At 42.0% G+C, this 23,406-nt stretch overlaps 1 protein-coding gene across 1 annotated transcript in view; it reads left to right on the top strand.

Moving 5' to 3' along the window:
* LOC146580657 (mitogen-activated protein kinase kinase kinase 11) overlaps window positions 1–16,462 on the top strand; it is a 50,235-nt gene extending 33,773 nt beyond the window's left edge. Inside the window, exons 6-10 of the mRNA XM_085267419.1 lie at window positions 1,037–1,153; window positions 4,147–4,318; window positions 4,409–4,521; window positions 4,705–5,319; window positions 10,218–16,462. Coding sequence (XP_085123545.1) covers window positions 1,037–1,153; window positions 4,147–4,318; window positions 4,409–4,521; window positions 4,705–5,319; window positions 10,218–10,804 — 1,604 coding nt within the window. The 3' untranslated portion in view covers window positions 10,805–16,462. The remainder of the gene's footprint in view (window positions 1–1,036; window positions 1,154–4,146; window positions 4,319–4,408; window positions 4,522–4,704; window positions 5,320–10,217) is intronic.
* Window positions 16,463–23,406: the final 6,944 nt, after the last annotated feature.

Here is a 23,406-nt window from a genome sequence, read left to right as displayed (position 1 = left end):
CAATTATGTATCTGCCTATATCAAAGCTCATCAGTGAGATTTTAAAAATAAAAATCCTGTTTGTGTTCTGCAGAGAGATTTTGATTATGAGCCATAATGTTGTAAGCACCCAAAGTAGACTTGATGTGAGCTGCGAGACTGTGATACCATATATGCCCCTGTAAAAACCACAGGTCTCTACGATATCAACCTTGTTTCTTTTCTCTCTCGAAAAAACTACTCTACCCACAATCCTAAATCAAAAAAGCAATGCCCCTGATTGGTGGAGGCGTAACCATGGAAACGTTTAAACTGCAAATATTAGGTTGCTTAGTGAGCGGGAAAAATTCAGAAAGTGTGAGAACAGTGATTGCAGTCTCAAACAAAGCACTGTACCATATCAGTAACAAAGCTTTACACACACCACAAACTGCAAAGTGTATTAAAAGCTGTTATACAAAACTAATGAAAAGGACTCAGTTCAAGAGGGTTGGAAGTTATTTGCTGTGGAATTTGGGATTTGCTGTGGGTTGCAGTGGGATGAATAGTTCCTTCACTTTAAAAACTATTTCAACAGTCTTGTGCCTTTTCCATTTTTGACCTTTTCTTTTTTATTAATTTTTTATCTAGATCAAATGTTTTTATGGTCACGAGTCCTTTCATTGCTGGTTGGCTTGGTTCAACGCTGAAAACTTCAAATTGATGTGTTATCACTTGGAATTATTATGACAGTAATAACTGCAAAGAACACATGAGGAGTACTAGGATAAATACAATTGCATTTGAAAGAACGTGGGGGAAATGCCATGTTGGGGCTCATATTAGTGCACAAATCGGCTGTGGAAGGTGTGACAGCTAAAGTCTGCTTCAGTTCCTGCGTTTTATAGATATGTAATGAAATACTGCTATCACAATTTGTGTAACACTCGATTTCTACAAAAGCAAACTCTTGGCTTCTTTAGAGAAATAAGGAAGCTAAAAAAAATGTTGCAACCTCAAAAACAGCTGACATTTCTTGACTTTATGAATGTCTTACATCCTGTTGTGTGTCTTTCAGATTTCATACATAAAATTACGGTGCAGGCATCCCCAGGCCTGGAGAAAAGGCGGAACTCTCCCGATTTGGGTTCGGGCTCCTCACCTTCCTTTGGACCGCGGTTCCGCGCTATCCAGTGTGAGTGCAGTCGTTTTTACGTACATATATATCGAGTGTATGTGGAGGCGTTTCTCAACGCGCTGAGAAAAGCAAAAGAATAACGTCTCTCACCATCTTGCATGCACACACAGACTCTGTTGCGACATTACTCGTCTCCATTTCCAAATTTACTCCTTTTATGTGCTCTCAACCACCCACTCATCTTTTTGTCTTCCCATTTCCCTGTGGGCCCCAGCTCCCTTTCTCTCTCTCCCCCTCACTGCTCTGTCTCTCTCACACACACCCTTTTCCCTTTTCAATAGTGTGTTCCAGTCCAAATATTATCTGACTTCCTTTCAGCAGCTCAGCACTTCTCAGCAGCTTTTTTTTTTTTTCCGCCGCTGCCCTGCTCTGCTCCCCTGCTGATTGCAGTTACATCAGTGCTGCAGTGGGGGGAGCTATTCAGCTATGTTTTCCAGGCACTTAAGCGTCTACAGTTTTTATATGCATGTAGTGGCTACAGTGCGGTTTACTGAATTAAAAATAAGCAGGGAGGAATTCACTGCTCCAGGAGAAAAGGGTTGCAGCAGCGCCAGAGATCTACATTGCTCGCCTGCTTGTCGGCTTCTTAGACAAACGCCCGAGATTTTTCCCTTCGGAGGGAAATTGTAGCCAGCAGGTCACGGGGCGTTTTAATACAACCCAAAAGGAAATTTTGTGGTGTAGCAACAGGCAATAAAAGAGACTTCACAAAACAATTACCACCGCGGGTTAACATAAAAGCACAAATTGCAGTGAAACATTTATCTATAAAGTGGTTAGTCAATCTAAAACATCTGCCAGCTTCATTTATTCATTAAGTAGCGGGCTGGTTTTCTTTACTTCCTAATGACTCTGCTTAATGGCAGTCACTAAGCCATGAGTGTGCCTGTCATTAAAATGTGTTTAGTGGATATTTATGCTTGCCCTCTCGGTAGCAAGCAGTGATTTATTGCAAGGGCCTCCCGTACTGATTTGTCTAGAGAACTGCCAAATTGATTTGCATTAGTCCACAGAGCTAGATTCCACTGTGCCATATTTTTACTGAATAGATATGTTGAAAATTAAACTGCCTCTTATTTTTAGAGAGTTTTTGAACTCTGAGATTGTAATAGTTTGTGTTTTTAGCATCTCAGTAGGTTGGCTGTGTCATGTGTGTTGGCAGCTTATGGATACTGCTGTCATCATTTATTTATTTATTTTTTCTATCTGCGGGGGCAGGATTAGATTTGGTTCTATTAGTCCTTTTCCTTCTTCCAGTTCCAGTACCTGAGGTACAGCAGGCTAAATTTGGACTTTTAATTGATGATCTAAATGCTACAGAGCGTGGGAATCGCCGCCACGCTGTCGTTTGCGCAAAATCAAAACATTGATAGAAGTCAGGTTAATAAGGAAAAAGCATGAAGATGATTGTGCTGGCTGTGTTGCAGCAGCCCTGTAGCCTGTAACCAGCTAACGTTTGTTACAATAGCATCCAGTCAGGATCACACTGACGCCTTTCAGAAGCTTCTGAAAATCCCAAAGCATTTAAAATGTGCAACGTAGCAAAGGTTAAATATACTGTAACAATAAAACATTTTCATCTTCCAACATCTACCCGAGGCAGACGTCGTTGCCTCTGCGATCGCCATTCCCTGTGTTTTCCTCCCAAGCTGGAAAAAGGCAAAGAGCCTTTTCGGTCATATGTAGAGATGTGTCCTTTTAAAAGGCAGCTGCTCACTATTCTGATGAGTTCCTGATGTCCACAATTTTACTTTCACACCTAAAACCACCTCTATTTCTGAATATTCCGTTATCAACTCGGTGTCACAATGTCACCAACTTGTGTTGAAAGCAATGTATCATTTACTTTTACATCTAGGCTCCGAAGCACTGCAGAAATGTGTGCAAAAACCATAAAAGGCTTACCTTTTTGGCCTTTTTGTTTGTTAAATAAAAATATATCAGTGTGGAGGAGTGTGTGGATTTTTTTTAATACGTTAACAAAATATATTTCCTGTCAGAACAACAGTAGAAGCATTTCTCTTAATTTTTTTCACTGTTAATAGAAAGATTTGATCAGCGTGGGGCAGAGGAGAAAACCTGTGAGCTTTACAAAATGATGAGAAAATATATTCTATGAAAGCATGTTGATATTAATAGAGGCACACTGAAAAAGGAAAAGAGTTCAGAGAGGAAAAGGCTGGGAATGGGGAGCCACAGTGTGATCTTTATAAAATCGTAACGCCAGCACTATCATCTGCCTCCTGTGCTTGCTTTGAAAACATAGTGCTGGAGAGTGACGGGCGGTAAAGTGCATCAGCCAGGCCTCTGCCGCAGTACAGGCCAAAGGACATAATACAGCATGTCCAATCAGAGAGCATATTTACTTTTCCCATTTCTGAAGCTGAAATGAAATGGTAGCGCAAAACACTGGGGATAAAAACAGAACCACAACTCAATGGAATAAACTGACAGCTTCAAAGTTTTCACCTTGACATGTGCAGTATGTAACTGTGGTGCCCATTCCACTTATAGCTCTTCTGGCTTGTTGGGTGTTGACATGCTGAGAAGGATCCTCGAGGCCTTAGGAAGGGTGTGATGGAGTCCATATGTGTTGTGACAGTAGAGCCCAGGCTGGCTGAAAGTTCACGCGCTGTTCGCACACTTTGTGTTAGCAGCACGAGCCCGCTGGTGTGCCGCCAGTGTCTGGCAGGTGCAGTGCCAGCTTTAATCAGAAGTTTGCATTGGAGCTCACCCCCCAGATAACTTTGGCACCTTTTTTCACACTTTCTGCCCTGTGACTGTTCGGCTGTTATTGTGGTATAGGCTGTGGTCACATGATCTGTTTTAAAGTCCGCTGGAGCTTAAACTTTCATTTAAATTCAAGTTTCATGAATTGTAGCTCTAAAGTCAACTGTGTTAGAGATGATCGTACTCACCCGATTAGAACGCAACTAAGCTGATAATAAACGAGCTCATACTGATTGTATTCTCTCCCCTCTTCTCTGCAGTACCCAGTGACAACAGCAGGACTTTCGGTCTCAGCCCAGTCCGGCCCTCCCTGGATACCTCTTCTCATAAACAAGTCAACGGAGACCTCAGGTTGAGCCCTCATTGGAGGCCACAGAGCCCCAAAAGTCCCAAAAGTCCTAAAGTCCTGCGCCTTAGTCCCCAGGAAAGCAGGTACGGCAGAATTGCTTATTCCTTCTGTGTGTATGGATTTGATATGCTTAACCATCACCATGCTTAAGTTGAAATCTTTCCTGTTTTCAGCTTGTCGATGAGAGCTAAGCTCCTGAAGGCAGACAGCAATGAGAATGGAGACTCCAAGGATGACTTTGAGGAGTACCGACCCATCACGCCAACCCCTACACCTGCTCAGAATGGTATCCACTGCCCTTCACCACCAGCTTTACCACCTTATCTTCCACTTAGCCTCCTTTCTAATTCTCTCTGCCATGACCGTGAATTATGAATCGAAGCTAAATGAATTATAAATACATTGAGTATTCCTCTTCTTCTATTTTGGGCTCTCCTTGTGTCTTTTTAAAACCTTTCTTTTTCCGCAGGCTCATCGGTGAAGGATAGCCCGTGGCCTCCTCTGTCTCAAGGAGACTCGGGCAGTGAGGAAGGGAGTTCTTCCCCAGCTAGCTCTCCAAGGCCTGAGAGGGGGCCTCTCGGTGGCCTGATTAACAGCACCCACCGAGCCCTGCTGGGCAGCGGCTCCCTGCTTGCCTCCATAGGACTTGGTCGCTGCCTGGATATTCCCCCAAGAGTGCCACCTCGAACTCACCCACCTTGCTTAGAGGGCCGCAGCCTCTCTGAACTTGAGATTTCTCATCCTAGGCCCCTCATTTCAGACCCTCCAGTAGTGGACGATCTCATCACCTTCTCCACCTCGGAGCCGCTCCCCAGACCCCTGTTGGATTTAGCGCTGCAATACCAAGAACTAAAGCCTTTACCCCTGACACCGCCTCCACCAAACCCCCGCGAGAGGAGCAGCCACCGGACGCCACACAGTCCGCAGAGTCCCAGCAGTGCCTCCATGCAGCACGACAGGACCAGCCCAGGGGAGTGGACCCCCACTTACAGTTCCAGTAACGGGGAGCTGAGCAGTGACTCCTGGGAACACAGAGCTGACAGGAGGAGGAGGTCCAGCCAAGGCCTGCACGCTTCTCAGCTAGGTTGGTCCGAGTTTGTTTTACACAGGCAACCCCATCAGAAAATAAAGTAAAAAAAAAAAGAAGATGTTTTTATTACTGTGAGACAGAAAGTACAGAATGAACAAAACTGGATTAAAGGAGACCTGCTATATGCATTCTTGATTTGACTAGAGCTGTATGATTCACAGATCAAAACAGTCCTTATGACACTTAATATATAATTATATTTATCAATGTTATTTATATTTATCTTGTTTCGTATGCCGTCTTTTAGCTCCTCTCCCTTTAAGCCCCCCTTGCTTTTATCTGTTTTCTTCTGATTGGCTTGCCTTCAAAACAAAAGGCTTGAGTAGCCGGTGGGAAAGGGACCACTTGTCTAATATTGCATTAGTCCCCTTTTGCTTCAAAAATTGGCAAAGAACTGCGATGCTCTGTGTATTCTGACACCTTTCTATCTACAATGAACTTCTTCTGCAATCTGAGCTACAGCAGCTCATCTGTTGCATTGGACCACATCTGTGTCAGTGAGCCTTGGCTGCTTGTAACCAAGTCTCTGGTTCACCACTGTTCCTTCCTTGGACCACTTTTCATAGACACTGACCACCACAGATTGAGAACAGCCCACAAGAGCTGCAGTTTTGGAAGATGCTCTGACTCAGTCGTCCAACCATTACAGTTTGGTGCTTGTCAGACTCGCTCAAATCCTTACCCTTGCATACTTTTCTGTCTCTGACACATCAACTTTGAAATCAGAATGTTCACTTGCTCTCTAACATATCCAACCCACTAACAGCTGCCATGACGAAGAGATAATCCGTGTTATTCACTTCACCTGTCACTGGTCATAATTAGGGATGGGTATCGTTTAGGTTTTATCCGATATCGGTGCCAAACCGGTACTTTTGAAACGGTGCCGGTGTTTAAACTGTGCTCGAACCGGTGCTTAAAGAATGGAGAACATAAACTTTGTCCAAAAACCTCTTATGTTTTTATTTTTAACAGTCTCTTTTTTCCTGCAAAATGATAACCAAGTTAGCCTTTTCTGTTGATACAAGATACCTCCTTTGGTTGGAACCGGTGCTTAAACAATGGAAAACACAAACTTTGTCCAAAAACCTCTCCTGTTTAGCTGTTTTGTTTTCTTTTTTTGTAAAAAGATAACAATGTTAGCCTTTTCTGCAGCTATGGGGCATAAATGGTATCACTCTTGGCTGGAAGCAGTGCTTAAACAATGGAAAAAACACAAACTTTGTCCAAAAACCTCTCATGTTCAGCTGTTTCCCTCTTTTTCTTTGGTCATTTTAGCCTTTTTGGCCAGGGTGCAGGGAGTATCTGCCATCAAACAAGAAGGCAGACGCATGTAACTACGACGGTGTTTGCTAGTTCACCTTACATGCATTAATTTAATAATGTGGTTAGCCTACTCAACATAAATTACACAGGAACAACATTAAACTACTCACCCAGAGAAGAATGGCTGCTGCTGCCATCATCATCCTCATCATTTCTGCTACACTGGCAGGGCTAGGGGCCAGGACTCTCCTCTTCGGGTTCTTGGGGGATGTTGCTAACTCCGGGTCCGGTAACAGGCACCACACACCCGCAGTAGATGCGCTCGGTGTGAGGTCTTGCAGCAAGCTATCAAATGCGGTGCATTTCTCGGCTTTTAAAGAAACGCTATGCGTCGCCAGGTGTTTCATCAGATTCGAGGAGTTACCTCCTTTGCACAGTATCAGCTTAAAGCACTTGTTGCAGGCTGCTGAGTTTGCATCTTTTGCTGTGAAGTACAGCCAGACATTGATCGCTTCGCCTTGGGCATTTTTAATCTGTAGCTCTGCTCTAAAAGAACGTACGTACCTGGGCCCGCCTACTATCCTCGGAAAGGTAAAATGATTGGCTAGAATCCAAAGTGTATGACATCTCAGGGAAAAAAAAGCACAGAAATAAAGCATAAATAAAGCTTTTCGGTCTGATTACTACCGTGAAATCGGTACCCATCCCTAGTCATAATGTTATACATATTCAGAAAATACAGAAAAGCATAATTGGTCTTCTTTAAGTTGCTTTTCAATAAGAAGAGATAACTTGGAAGAACTGAACGTAATTTATTGGGAGAGAGAAATTAATTATTTGGCAATTAGACTCCGATGACCCATCATGGCAGAATAGAATCCCAGGAGTGATAGGATTTAGGACAGGACCCCCCGGAGTCTAGACACTGATGGTGGTGAAGATGAAGACTGAGGCTGAAGCAGAGCTCTGGCCGAGGTTTCTGAGGTGGAGATGGGGAGGAGACAGTCTGAAAGGGAGGATGACCAAGAGCACAGATTTAAACCAGGCTGATTGGTTCCAAGAAGGCAGGCGAGAAGATGATTGGACTCGAGTAATGATGTCAGTAATCAGATGGACAGTGTGGGAAAGTGTTAGACATGTAAACAGAAAAGTAGCCGAACACATTATGTGATTACTCCCATATTGACCTTACGTTAAAGCTTCATTATGGGTCATGTAGGAAGCAAATTGCATCTTGTACATATTTTTGCTTGATAAAAGTGCAGTTTTTAAAGCAGTGTCGTCTCCAGATTGGTAAAATAATTTGTTTGTTGTTTTAATTTAGCTGTATAATTCATCTGCATTCCTCAGAGTGTGTCTACAGGACAGCCTGCAATTCTGATCCAGCCTTTGCCTTGAATAATGTACCGCCTCAGCATTACAATGTTCCCTCACAGTTCCTTAGAATTATTGTGCCTTTTTATTTTTTCTTTAGCAAGATCTTTCTGGCACAACAGAGGCTTCAGTGCTGTATGAGCTTTTTCATTTACATCAAAGCTTTTTCTTCTGCCTATTTGCATATCTCAGGTAACAGCTGGCCCTTCATCCTTCACTGCTAATACTTGCGAAGCAAAGCTACCGTCCAGTCCTCTCTTGTTGCCCACCCCTTTCCAAGACAGACAGTTTTCTTTAGATGAATGGGAAACATGAGGCATCACAGCTGAGGTCGCAGCACATTCAAAATTCCCACTAATCTATTCTTGACCTCACTGGCTCGGGTAGATTGGGAATTTGGCTGAAGTTCAGCATCGCTTCTCAGGCTTGGCCAGTAGTGCCGGTAGTTAGCATTAGTATCCTTCATTATGAAACGTGTCGTGGTTTGTGTTTAAATGAATTCTTTGTGTTTAATCAGCGTTTTAATTTTACAGTATAGTCACGTTTTGTTTTATCCCTCCGAAGGCTAATATGCATCAGAAACACATTGACACACTTCAGATCTGTAATGACGGAGGCATGAGCATTGGTTGTTCTGTGAGCGAGTGGGCTTCAGGAAGGCTTTAAGAGTGCCCCTGGGTAACATTTCACACTCTATATATGGTCCGATTGAGTCACAAAGCCTTGGATTCTCCACAGAGAGGTTTTTTTCCCCAGTTCTACCCGCAGGTACTGAGCAGACGAGCCTCGCCTGCTCCGTTGCTAACAGCCATGATCTCCCGAAACATGTGCGCCCGTTATATCCGGCTAAAAAGCCACACATAATTAAACAGCGAGTGTTTTAGCTAAACATCTTATTATGTTTATTGGCTGTAATGACTCAGGCTCAGATGCATAGACACACTGCCACAAGGTTATTGGCGGAGAATGTGCATGTGAAAGAGACAAATTCAGAGGATTCCTTCCTCTGCTTTTTTCTTTACTTTTGTTCCTGCTCTCATGTGACTCTTGATTGCTCTTTTCTTGTCAGCTGAATAGCTTAGCAGCCTTGGAGAGTTGCTGTTGATGTAAATAATGCCATTTGGCAGACACATCACATTTGGAACTAGCAAATGTTCATTCAGACTGATTTATACTGAGTTTAATGTTCCTGTCGGTACTAATTTACACTCTGCTTGCCATTGTTGCTGCTTTGTCAAAGAGCTACATTGTACTATGTTATACTTAATTTAAACTAATTGCATCAGCATTCTGTGCTGGTAATTGTTCCATTTCTTCTTGGAACAGTAATGTACCGATTTCATATTACTGTTTGGATCACTTTCATCACACACGGTTTGGCAGAGTTTGGTTGGAGAGGAGTGTTTGAGAGCGCACTGGGGCAGTTCTGCAGTACTCTGAGAGTCATTTGCAGATTAACAATTAAACTTTTCTACCAAGACAGTTGAAGACAAAATGATGAAGATGTTTAATATGTTGAATATGAAGCCTTTTTCTCATATTGTGTATTTGTGAAAAGGTTAAGCCATTAAGGAGAGTACAGCTCCGCATGAGGAAATGGCAACTTCCTCAATTCACTAACGCTCATGATGTCAGCAGGGTCATCTTAAGTTAGGGCCTCTGTCCAACGGGGTCCAAAAGGTTTTTAGTTTTGCCATCTCTTCTGAAAAATCAGAGCTTTCAGAGAGATTTGCAACAATATTTTTTCAGTTGAGACACTGGTTGCTACGATACTGAGTATCCACAGAGGTAATGTCAAAATCCTTCTTGAAGTGGGTCTTGCTACTGATTGTTTCTTAACTGGCAGACCTACAGTGAACAAAATGTTCCTCCAAGCATTAACTTCTGCTCACTTGTTGTTCAGCACTTGTACAAACAGTGAAGGAAGTGTGTTGTTGGTTGGGGTCCACTGGGACAGTAATGAGCACAGTGTTGTACTGACTGCTTATGAACTCTGAATGCCTTGAAAAAGTGTCAGGCGCTCAGCGACGAATCGTCGCCAGCAGCTTGCTGTGCACATGGAATTTTTAGCACCTTGTCAAAATGTTGTACTCCAGTTGCAAACAGTTGAAATTGCACACCCCACCACATTATATTCACTTTACATATACTTGACAAAAAACAGTGTTTTGAAATGTTTCCAGTGTTTTTCGGACAGATACTGTCTTTCAGTGCCTCGTTAATGTTTTTCTTTCCTTTTATGTGCTTTTCAGTTTTAGACCTGCCTTTGTGCCAAGACACACAGGACTTTGATGACAAGGCTCTCCACCCCAACCCTGCGCTCTGGAGCCCCAAAACACGCCGCCTGGAGGTCAGCGTCATTCCTCGGCCCCGCCCATCTCCCATCCGCCCCCGCATCGACCCTTGGAGCTTTATCTCAGCAGGTGGTGGAAACTCAGGTGGTGGGCGCAGCCCACACCGCTCAGAAAGCAACTTACTGAGCTATCAGCCGTCACCCACCAACCCCTTCACCAACTGTGACCCTTTCCCCTCTCCTGACTGCGACCCCTTTGCCCTCAAGGCTGATCCGTCAAGTGGTTCGGATGGTGCCTCACCCTTTGACCCCTTCTCAGCTCCCTTTCCCACATCGCGTTCTGCCCCATGTTCTGCCAACGGCTCTCCCACGCTGCCCTCGTTCCGTATAGCACCCATTAACTCAGCTGACTCGGCCCTTATTGACTTTGGCTGCGGGGCCTGCAACAAGCCTCTGGATGGCACCAAAGAGAGGGCTCACCCCCGCAGGATACTGGGGCTCAAGCCATTCAAGTCCCCGACGCAACTCAAAGACGACAGGTTCTGAATCCAGCCTTGCCCCGACAAGGGGTTTATTCTCAATGATATGAGCCTGGATTTGATTGCAGGAGCACAGTCCAGGACCGTTTCCACTACTATGTCCTACTTCGGAACAAGGATTCGGATGTTATATAAAAAATAAAAAAAAACATGCACACTCATGACTCAACCTACCAAGGGAGGTTTTCCCCTTTGGGAGCACCAATCATCACAGGTCTTATTTATACACCAGCCTGCTGCTTTGGAAACCAGAAAGCCAGTGAAAGGTGGTACAATGAATTGTGGGATAGCTGCCTGTGAACCAATAGCTGGTGCCCATTTCATTCTCTCTCTTTTTTCCTCTGTTTCTCTATCCCTTTGAAGGAGCAGGATACAGATCACTAGCCCCATCTTCAGATTCTATCAGACTGCTCATATCAACTGCTTTCATCTCCCCTTACCTTTGAAGCATTGTGACAATGCAGAGGTGGATAAGGCGACTTGCACAGCTTCATCTGCCTCTACCTCTCTGCAGACTGAACGCCTTCAGGACAATGGAAAATTGGAGTGCCTTATTTCGTGAAGTGTTTTTAATATATATCTTTTCAAGGCTCTTTGAATGGTTAATCTGGTGTGTAGGGAAGATGCTACGAATCTGGCTTAAATTTGCAAATCAGCTTAGCATTGCAGTGTAAGAAAAATATCGTCTGCATGTATGTCTAGACTCATTGTTCAAGGAAAGCTTACTGTTTTGTTTTTTTTTTAACTGCGTCTGCGTGTTGCATTATGGGAGAAAGCACTCTGAGTGGATACTAGGTCGCTCAAGAAATCCGAGATGAAACCGTGACCCAGGCATTCCACTTGGAAGCAGATAACATTCCAGTCACATTCTGTGGGAAATGCCAGGAATTGGCAGATTCATTCAGGCTGGCAGGCGACACAGCACAGGAAACAAGACAGGGGTGCCCTCCGCATTCCCGTCATATGCCAAAGAATGCCACTGTGACTGTGTAAGTCCTGGGACGAAGGCTGTTTGCAAATGCATTGTTTTTACCTCCTCAAAGTGCCAGAACAGAACAACACAGAGCAAACTGACACAATCACACAGAGTATTTGAACATATGGTTCTCAGATTTTGTTAGAAATACTGTCTAATCACCGCCACCTATAAGAGGTTCAACAAAGTACTTTAAAAGTGTTTTAAAGTACTTTACAAAAAAAGTCTGCTTAATTTGTAGGCGTTATCAGTCTCACAACCCATGATTCTGAGTTTCTTCATGTACCAAAATTTAATGTCTGAGTAAATATGAGCCAGATGCTTCATTTTCCCCCCTCCCTAGAGAGTTACATGTGAAGATTGAAACCATCCTTATTATCATTCATTCGCAAAGCAGATTGCTTAACATGGAACAATATGGAAAAGTTAGTCCAAGGAAAACATTCCAGAGATCTGTGAAGGCCACACAAAAAGCATTTTCTGTTTTATCCCTCTGCAGTGACGTCTGGTCACTCAGTGGTTGTTAACCTACCAGCTGATGACTTAAGAAGAACTTGGTGCTTTTCCAGTCGAATTTAATGCTGATTGACACTTAAAGTTCTAGATGGACTTGTTACCTTTGACAGGAGCAATTTTGTTTTTGCTTAGTTTACCTGGCTTCATGGATTCCACACTGAAATGAAAGTGCTACTGATGTTCTCATCTAACTCTCCAGAATATCTGCTAAAGTTTCTTGATCGGCAATGTCCAATATTCCCTGGCTCAGCAGATGTTTTTAGCGTTGTGAGAACAGCAGCGTCCCTCCAATTTAATGGTTTTTGTTTTGGTAAAAAAACAAAAACAAAAAAAATAACAGGAATACAGGGAGAACCTCACTGTACAGATGTGGCAACATCATGTTTTTAGCCTCAGCACACCAGAATGCACTACAGCAATAACTTTCTCATGGTTCATTATCATTACATTACATTCTACACCTATCAGCCACAACATTAAAGCCTCAGAGAGGGAAAGTGAATAAGACTGACAATATTTTTAAATTGCTATTTTCTGCTGTAAAATGTGTGGATTTTTTTGACACGTATCACCTGCCTTAGCATTGTTTCAGACCAAGAACCCTCTTCTCAAAAATCGAAGGCTCTGATTTGGACTCGGATCAAAACCCGCATTAGCAAAATGGACCGCAACAATCCTGAACAACCCACCAGCCCCAAACGATCCACTGCTAACTTCCCAGCGCATGCAAACGTGCATGTTTCTGCATGCACTCTTGAAAGCAATCGGAAGCACTACCCAGTATTAGGTGGTTTTAATGTTGTGGTATATAAGTGTACATGCTAAATGTAACATGTTCACACTTTCTCAGGGATTAGTTTATTTTCTAAAATCATCCCGAGGAATGTAGTGGTGTGAGACAGGTTGTGGGAAAATTGCAGCAACAAAATAGCTCCAGACTACCAATGCACAACAGCTTTTGAGGGTGTGTTTTTGCTTTTTTTAAATTGACAGTCAGCTCAAGCACTGGTTCAACATAACTAAACCAGTGCAGGGGAAGCACCTGAGAGACCCACCTACCTAGCACAAACTCTGAGCCTGTTAACGATGGCTTTACTCTAACATTTCAAGTACAAATGCTGATTCGCTTCATCGCTGTCACCGTGTCATTGGAGGACAATAACAGCTTTGTTCTGTCGAAGAGTGAAAACCTTGTCTCCAAAGGGAAAAGCTTTGTGATTAGCCTAATAATCCCACTGACGTACAGAGGAAGCTGATAGTGATAATTAGCCTCTCGATAAGAGCAGGGAGCATAACAAAGCGCTGAGATATTTGGTTAATTAATTTGCCCCGACATTAGAAAAATGCCCCGCATATCGAGTTGCGCCCCGCTCCGGCTTATGTGTAGATTTAAGCTGCGCACTATCACATGCATAAAGTTTCAAAGACAGGTTGAGCCGCCTTTTCTGTCTTCCATTTCTTTGTCTCTCTGTTGCCACTGGCTACAGCTCCTGACCGGACTTCATCTTCGCGGTCAAAGCTCAATTTTTTTATTTTTTGCATCTTAACCCCTGAGGTGATTTGGGAGATAGTTCTGCTCCTTTCATTTTGTTCTGCCTTCACTGCTTTCGTATCTGGAAAGTTTTTCTTGCGGGCAGTTTTGTCCTGACAGCAGAGCGTTCAGTTCAGTCACAGCCAGGTTTCTATGCAGCTAGAAGAGATGGCATTTGTTCTAGGACAGAGTCCATTTGCAGGAGAGTGCTCATTTTACCAAGGCATTATGGTTTGAAATTGAAAGGTGTATTGTCTTCTTCTTTGGCCCAATAACGTGTACGTGTGTCCTCTACTGTGTATACCAGCTATAGCCAGCTTGTAAAGATCTCATTTTTAATTCTTTGAATGTGCTAGCTGCTAACGTGTGGGTGTCTTCTATACTATATTTGATAGCAGATTTTTTTAGATTGAGTGAACAGCCTCCTGTCACAGAGATGTGGCAAAATGCACAAGTGCACATTTTAACTCTTCTGCGATTTGAAATTAGATGGAGGTAGTCATATCAGGAATTTTAAAAAAGGAAAAAGGGAAATAAGACCTAGTTCAGAACGCTGCCTACTGTCACGCCTCCGCACATCTGGCAACTGCTGCAGAAAGTGGGCGTAAATGTCAAATTGTCTGATTAGGAAATAAAAAGAAAATAGTCGTACCAACCCATTGGATTATGAATCGGTTAAGAAGGATATGAGTGCTGTTAGACAAGGTGACAAAGGCTTCTTTTAAATCCTTGAGCCTGATTTTAACAAGGCTGCAGTTTGTCATGTAGATGACTGTGTAGTTGGTATGTACCTGGAGGGTTACAAAGTTCCACTGCAGTGAACACTCGAGTAAAAGCGATTACATACAGACCACCACCATTCCAAATCTGACATGTTTACCCAAGCAGTGTTTGACAGCGTGCTTGTCGTGATGTCAACCTGTTCTCCAATTGAACAACTCACCTGCCACCACCTGGACGTGGACATGAGTATAGAAAATAGTTTATCCTTCGGCAGCGTTCCCCACCTTTCTCCGCTCTCTTGTGCTCCCCACCGACATTTTAAAGACATGACAAGTGACGAGTTATTGCCTTGTCTGTTCACGTCGACACGCAATGTCACGACAGCTATCTTCTGATAGTAATTACACTTGGGTAGCTGTTATTGTCAACAGATGCTCTGCGAGCCCCCACACTATTAAAAAAAAGAAAAACATGAAGGAAATCGAGATGATTGAAACGTCTGGCAGGTTATTTCTGTCATAAATTGTCCGTGTGTGAAGTATCCACTTCAACCTGCCAGTCACGTCATGTCTGCACGTTCTCTGGGAGCCAGACTTTAATTTTCTCTCAGCCCCGATGATGACAAGAACAATTTGGCCTTCTCCATCAAGTGTGTGTGTGTGTGTACAGTGACATAAAATATTATTTTCAATAACTGCAGTGCTTTACACAAATGATTACATTATTACCTGGGACACAATGTTTTTACTCCTGCTCGTAATTTCTCGAGGTGGTTAGAAGCCTTTGTTGTAATGAATTATTTAGGCTGCAATTGGATTGTTATTCATAGACAAAATACTCCTACTTCAGTTCATAATGTGTAATCTGAAAGATGTACAGTCAGCTCGCTGAGGGGATAAAAGGGACACATTTTAGGAAGCCTTTTGTGGACAAAGACATCCGATTCTCGGTTTTGGCTGTCAGATTTAGAAACCAGAGCTGCCATTTATCTGCTGGAGCTGACACCCAGCACTCCAATACTAAAGTCTTGATGAGTTGATTGTGATGCTCTGCGCTTTCAGGCATCGCCCCATCCGTCATTGCAAATCACTGCCCCGAGTACAAACTGACAGGGAGAAAGGAACTGAAATCTCTAAAGGCGAGCCCTATATCTGGCCACCAGTGAGCTGCTTTGAGCCGCTCGGTGGCAGCGAGCAGACGAGAGTCTATGATCTTCATTCAGAGTTCAAGCTCAGACCATTACCCCTAATCATTGAATGGCAACTGGCTATTACATGAATGAAATCTAATGAGATGGCACCGTGGAGAACCCCTAAGGCCCTGACCCTCATCAAGCCAAGAGGCCACCTGTGAGTGGTGGTGTTGTTTTAAAATTTTAAAGGTGAAAAATCAGAGCCATTAACCAGATTAAAAAAAGAAAACAAAACCCTTTGTGAAAGAGGAACAGTAGAATGTGCTGTTTTTGTGTTTGTTCAGGTTACACTTGCACTCACAGGTTTAATTTGGCTGCTTTGTGAGCAGCAGATGTGTTTACATGCATACTTATTATCTGATTTACCTTGATTAAACCATTGATTCAGCTGTAGCAGTAATCATGCAAAGACTTCCATGGGACTAATGCTATTCAGGGAGACCGAGACACCTGTAATAGCTTTATAAATAATAGTGCCAGGTGCTAATATATTTGTCATCTTTAAGGCAAAATTAGGAAACCAGAAAATCCCTAAATTAGTTATAGTCAAATATATTGTGCAAGAGGTTATAAAGTAAAACCACTAAAAAGCACTTGATAAAATGATCTGGCAAACCTTAACATATTGCAGAAATGACAGAAGTGATTAAACTCGAGTTTGAAAAGAAATAAAAGTGCTTTTTTGTGTTTGTTGCTCCTGCTCAGCTCGGAAAAAACAAAAAGCTGCTGAAATGATTAATTTCTGAATGTAAGTTATTTTACTTTTTAATTTTCAATAGTTTTATCTGCTCAGTCTTCATTTTGATAAGACTGTGAGCTCAGCTAGGTGGAGCCTGATAACACAGATGGTTAAACAAACTAAATAGCAGCCTATTTAGCCGTCAGTAGCTAATAGCTAACGCTAACCTTTGGCATGAAGCAAATCACCCAAGCAGTCTGCGGAATAAACTCTCTTTTTTGGTCACTCTTTAGGACATATTAACTGATATTGTCTTTACTTGTGTTCCTTCTTTTTGTCTTTTTATGACTAGTGTGTGACAGTGAGGGAAATGCTGAGTGTTATTAATGCACTTTGTTCTAGTTAAAGTAAGAAAGCTAAATGGAGAATATGGGAGCTTTGTTTTGTTTTGTTTTCTGGCATGAAAAAGAAACTCATTTAACAGTCTGAAGGCTTGAATTGAAATGATTACGTACAGTGGCAGAGAACACTGTTTGACTTGAAGAAAGTCAGGAAGTCCAGTGAAGAATTGCTGCAGCTGCGGTTAAAGTATGTTTTCTCTCCTTCATGGTTACCAGGCAAATTGGAGAATGGTTCAATAAGGCCGGATGGAAAAAAACTACGGCTGAACGTGTGTTGTATTTGCTTTATTGATGAAATTTTACCTTGGCAGGTCAGTAGAGCACACTCTGAAACAACAAAATAGATGGCCTGCCATTTCAGCGGCTTTCACTCCATTTACCTTTGCTGCTTTTGCTTGTTTGTGTTCAATTAAGTGGATGTTACAAATATGCCTGATTTTCACCCTTGTTTAGTTGTCCCCCAGCTAGCTGTCAGTGACAGACACGCATTATTGCTCGATCTGGCTCATATTAAATTGAAACACCTGCCTGGGCCTTTGTTTGGCCTTAATAGGCCGAGACAGAATGATCAAATATGATCTTTCATCAACTGTACTGGTGTGGCACATCCCAATAGGGACGGGAACAAAAGCTGTGTCTGTGACAGGCGCCGCCCGGTGTGTAAGCTAACGCTCAGGCTCTGAAACTGTGAATATTATTCCTAATTCTTTTTAGCCTGTGCATCCAAGGTCACCATCTGCTGTCCCTTTTTCAGTAACAACAAAAAGCCAGTGAATAGGAGAAATGAAAGAAAGACCAGTTCACGTTCAAGACCTCAGTGATGGCTCCTGGAGAAAGCTGCCGCTCAGTGCAGAAAGTAAACACAGACTTTATCTATGAGGTTATAAAGTCCAAGGCCCACATACTCATGCCTTCCCTCTACTCAACAGCAAACAACAGCCCTGCGGTTGTGATTGTTGTTCCGTCTTGCTATTGACACACAATTACCTCGTGATCCTCCTCAGACAGGAGCTGCGCAACCTGTAAATTATGCTTCTGTGCTGCTTGTGAGTTGGTTAAGTAAACAGCCCCTCTTAAATATAGAAAGTGTGAATTGATTTATGGCCTTCTCTGTAACATTTGCTGATATTTTTGGGATCTTTCTTAGTCATGTGATCTCTTACTGTATATCTGGATTCATGGGGGTAGTCCTACAGGTAAAGCCCCTTAAATGTCACCTTTTCCCCATCATGCATTCATTAAGGACAGCTAAGCATAAATCATTTCAAGATGCGCAGTAGCGTGAATGTTAAAGTTGAGCACTAGCTAGAGGTGATATCAACTGATGGGTCGAGTCGGTTCCAGTGAACTGATGTTTGCTCACGGATGTTTGCAGGTTTAGCAGAGCACTGACACGTTTAGTGACAAAGACGTCTTCATTTTTAAAAAAATCAATATTAACGGATATATAGGTGACTAAACTGGCGAGGCTTAACCTGATTAACGTCTCCTTAGACAGATATAAGACGGTAAAGTCTTTTACTAAGGCTCGAGGGTATTTAACAGTAGGTGGTCTCTTTCAGGTGCTCATGGTTGGGCTTAAATGGCTGAACTCTAAACGATCCAGAGAGGCAATTTGAAACGGTTTGGATGGTACAAATCCCCATGACTCAGTGGTCAAATCTCTCCCACTCACAGCTTCACAGTACTGTGAAAAAGACTTTGCATTCTGACAGTTTCCTGCCAGCCAGCTGAGGACATTGACAAAATTTATATATATATATATATATATATATATATATATATATATATATATATATATATATATATATATATATATATATAAAAATTATATAGGGGGGTTAATGTGGATATTTATAAATGGCCATCTTTTTACACACTGGATTAAAACTATTTCATTCTCAAGATGGTCAGGGACACAGTCCACGTTAGGATGATGGATTGATTGCTTCATATGAACAAAGCATTTTCTAGGTTTTCACTGGAGTATTTAAGATGTATGGGTGCTTCACATGAGACAGATCAATGTTACGTTCCCGTTCACCAAGTTGGCCAAATCTGCACGAAACTGATTTTTCTGCAAGCCCTAGTACTTTGTCTGTGTTACTGAAAAGCCTTGAGAAATGTGCCTGTTAGAGCTCGATTTCCTTTTCCTTATGTACATTGCAGCAAAATCTTACACTTAAATTGCAGCCGAATGTCCCCTTGGGGCACCCATACTGAATTTTTATGTGCATAAAACTGCTAGATGGAGAGGAAATGTTTGTAAGTACCTTAAGGTAGCAGACAAGCTCAACCACCTCTCTGCCTTTGTATCTATTTGCTATTTTTGTAATTGGATTCATTTCCATGTCTATTGTGTGTTTTATTACAACCTAGGCGATGTGATAACACAACTGTTGCATTGCCCTGGCAGTCATTTTTACATCTCTCTCAAAACTCTCTGCTCCTGCGAGTTAGAGGTTTTGCAGTCCTTGGGCTTTGAAAATTCATTCTTGTTGCATTTTTGTGAAATCTCGCACTGGGCTGGGCCTAATCAACTGTTTTTATTGTGCACAAGAGGATTATTTCTGTATACAGTTATGTGAAAATGTTTTTATTTCTCTTGACTATTAAAATGGGTTTTAACCTGTGGAGAAAAACAAAGGAAAAAAAGCTCAAAAAGACATAAGACCAAATAAAATGTAACACTCGTGATGTGTTTGTGGTGTTTTTCATGTCAAAGGACAGACAAAGAGAACTTGATGAGAGAAAAACATGATTGTTGTTCAGACATCCAGGTGAAATCGTGGACGATGTTTGAACTTGAGTGATTTTTCTTGTGCAATTATATTTGGTGTTCTTTCTCTTCACTGCCTGGATGCCATTTAGGAGTGTTTGAACCTTTCTTTCCTCTAGCTCTTTGTGAACAAAGAAGAATAGTAAAAAACCTGGTGACAGGCGCGCACACTTATAATCTTAAATGATCAGTAATGGTGTGTGATGGCAACCAGATCTGTAGTGTCACATTTAAATCACGTGGTTAGCCAGAAGGACGAGGTTCAAGGCAGAAACAGAAAATACCAAAATAATTTTCTAGTGAATCTTTGCGCCACCTTTCATTGCTATACTTTACTTCCAATGAGTTTTCAGTTTTTAACAGTAGCTCTCCTGGCTTTCTGGGGATTTTAAATAAATTAATTTTATATTTAGGCTTTAAAAAAAGATTTACTAGTAACCTGTCACCAAAACACATAATTTGTTACCATTTTTGTTGACTCTAAAAACAAATGCTACAAAGGAAACAGTCTGACAGGCATAAAACTGTATTTTTGTGCAGACAAGTTGACTTCGAAAGATTTGAGGCAAAAAAGTTGAGGAAACCCAACTTTTTTGGGGGCCAAAAAAGAAGTTAAAGGCTTAAAACCTCCAGCAGATGATTGCTATCGAAAAGCCAAGTCTTTAAGAAAGAAAATCTAGAAAAGATGTGACACAGGACCTCAGACACGGATCCGTTTATCCATCCACTGTTTGCCAAAACTTCATTAGAAATGGTCTTGGCAGAAAGGCGACTGTCAAAAAGCTATTCTTGAGGAATGGCTAAGGTATCCCAAATGACTCAGCAACTGCACTGAAAATCACTGGCAACAGATATTATGGAGTGATTAATTGTCAATATGGACAAAGGAAGTACAACAGCAAGTGTGTGCAGCCATCTGTAAAACGTTGGAGGCTCTGCTATGGTTTGGGGGTTGCATTTTTCAGCCATGGTGTTGATGATCTCGCAGAAAATTCTGGAATTATGAATGCAGGAAAGTGCAGGAAGATTTCGATCCGTGATGCAGACCATATGGAAAGCATCTGATCATCAGCAGCTTCATATTTCAGCATGGCAATAATCTCAAATACACAGTCAATTCAGTAAAAACACGCCTGGATCAGGAAACAAACATCCAAATACACACATTGACCTCATTAGAACTGTACTGTACTGTTTTTGCCATATACACTGTATTTCTTTTACACATTCCAGTAAATCCCTGCACCTATTTCCTATTTTCCTGGCAACAAGACTTTTGGACAGCAGCCATCAGGAGCTGGCACAGTGTGGTCATAATAAGCCAGACATGGTCAGGAACAATACTCAGGTAGGCTGTATGTAAATAATCCTCACTTGGAAAATAACCCCCATGTCATTACACAACCACCACCAGCCTCAACTGTCAATTAGCAGAGTTGAGGCTACAGCTGTCCGTGTTAGGATACATGCCAGTCAAAGCAGACGTGACCCCATACTTTATCCAGGTATCCAGGCTGTAAATGTGCTTTTTAATGCTGTAAAGTTGGGTGCTTTAACGTGGAAGACTGCCATGGACAGCTGTACGGACAACACGGACTCAACTCTGCTACCAGACGGCGTGGAATTTAAACTCTCCATTGTGTTTTTGTTGTCGGTGCCCTTTGGTGTCATAGCATTCATTGTTGAGGTTCAATACCACCTATGCTCTGACTGTCACCTAGATAGTTACTAAGTTACATGAAGTTAAGTTGCTTTACATTTAAAAATATTACTGTCAGAGCATCACTAAAGTCAAACAGGTTCATCCCCTGTGGACAATGAATCTCTGCATGAACTTTGGTTCCACATAGTTGCAGATATATTTCACTGAGGAATAAAGTTGTGGACAAACCTGGTAAAATCTTTCAGGTTAGAAAATGTCCATTCTTGGGTTTGGGCAAAATAATGCCAATCCTGGCCCAGAAACAGAAGGAAATATTCTGGTTTTACAAAGTCACAATAGGGTGAGGACAGCACAGGTTAGTGTGTGTATATGTTTTCCTAAACAACACAAATTTTGGGCTAATCATGCACTTTTTTCTGCCTTTTATAGCATGTGATGTGCCATGTGACATAAAGACAAAATGGATATGCATAATGAGAGTGTTTCTGATGTTTTTGACCTCAAGTAAAACTATTTTTAGAACTCTATGGCCTCTAATCTAATCTTTTTTTATTGGTTATGATGGTGAAGGTCAAGCCTAATACGGGCCTAGCGAAGCTATTCATCATTTTGTCAGGGGATGTTCATGGACTCAGGGACTCTTAATAGTATTTGCAAAGCTGCAGGTGTGTTTATGTGCACAGACTGCAGCAAGTCTTTGTCAGATATACGTCCTTGTTTGTGTTAAAATGTCAGGAATTGAAAAGGGCTGTGAGGAGATTATAACCAATTCAACATAGCAGCAAGTGTACACTGCCAACTTCAAATATCAGATGTCTCCTGAGAGAGGTCATCATCTCCAATATGAATCTGTTTGAAGAGAGCGGGAGGAGCGGCATTGGGTGGTTGACAGGTTGGGTGGATGGACATGGTGAGATGGGCCGCCCTTTATGACGACTCTCTCACTTCTCATCAAGACTGTCAGTCAACTGAAAAACAGAGAGAATGTAGAATCAGCATCAGCGAGGACATGACAGAGAAACTCTGCAATGGCTGACCCTCCTCTATCCCGGCGCAAGTCTCCAAGGCTCTTGTTGCCATGGACACTGTGAGTGAGAGTTTGTAAAGTGCATTGGTGTGGCTCTGCTATCCCTTTCCACTTCTTTATACACACACGCACACACACACACGTATATGTATACACAAATAAAACATAATGGAACATTTAATAAAAACATGCAGTAATGTATTCTGTATTTTTTCCGGCCTCTTTGCAAAGCAGAGCTGTGCTTCCAAACAATTTCATATTTACAGCAGACACTGAGCAGCATAATCATCAAGACTTAATTCATTCATTTATTGCTTAATATGTCCAATATTGATTTGCCTCTTAACCCCAGTCAGGTTTCTGCTCTCCATCATCTCTCAAGGGAAACATCGACTTTTTCATCAGCTAAATAATATCTAAAAATATTGGCTGACAGACGGGCGGATGACAGATGCACTTACGATAGGATAAAATAATAAATGTTGTTTATGCATTAACCATCATTAACCCTAATTCTAACCCATGTTTTGTGAGTCACATGCCGCAGGTTGCTGACCTCTGACCTTACCTATGCATGTCAGCCAACTGATCTGAATCCAGGACCTTCTTGCTATGAGGTGCCAGTGTTAACCACTGCATCATTTTAATTATCATAGTCTAAAATTTCAAATACAATTTATTCTTCAATTCAGTTCAGGTCAGTTCAGTTTAATTTTATTTATATAACAGAAACCACAACAGCAGTTGTTTCAAAGCACTTTATATTGTAAGATCGAGAGCCTAATAGGAGAATTGTACAGAGAAAACAGAGAAACCTCCAATAATCAGATGACCCCCCCATGATCAAGCACTTTGGTGACTGTGGGAAGAAAAAACTCCCTCTTAACAGGAAGAAATCTCCAGCAGAACCAAGCTCAGGGAGGCACAGTCATCTGCTGCGACTGTTTGGATGTGAGGGGAGAAAAACAATACAAAGACAAGCTGTGGAAGTGAGCCAGAGATGAATAATAGCCAAATTAAAAGCAGAGTGGTGTATCAACACATAGTGAGCGAAAAAAGGTGCGTGAAATAGAGCGTCCAACAGCCTAGACTTATTGGAGCATAATTAAGGGAGGATTCAAG

This window comes from Mchenga conophoros, linkage group LG3 (genome assembly GCF_057382185.1).
Source record: "Mchenga conophoros isolate Kocher_MC1m ecotype Shallow Benthic linkage group LG3, M_conophoros_male_GT1.1, whole genome shotgun sequence".
NCBI lineage: Eukaryota > Metazoa > Chordata > Actinopteri > Cichliformes > Cichlidae > Mchenga > Mchenga conophoros.
This window is presented reverse-complemented; position numbering and strand designations above follow the sequence as displayed.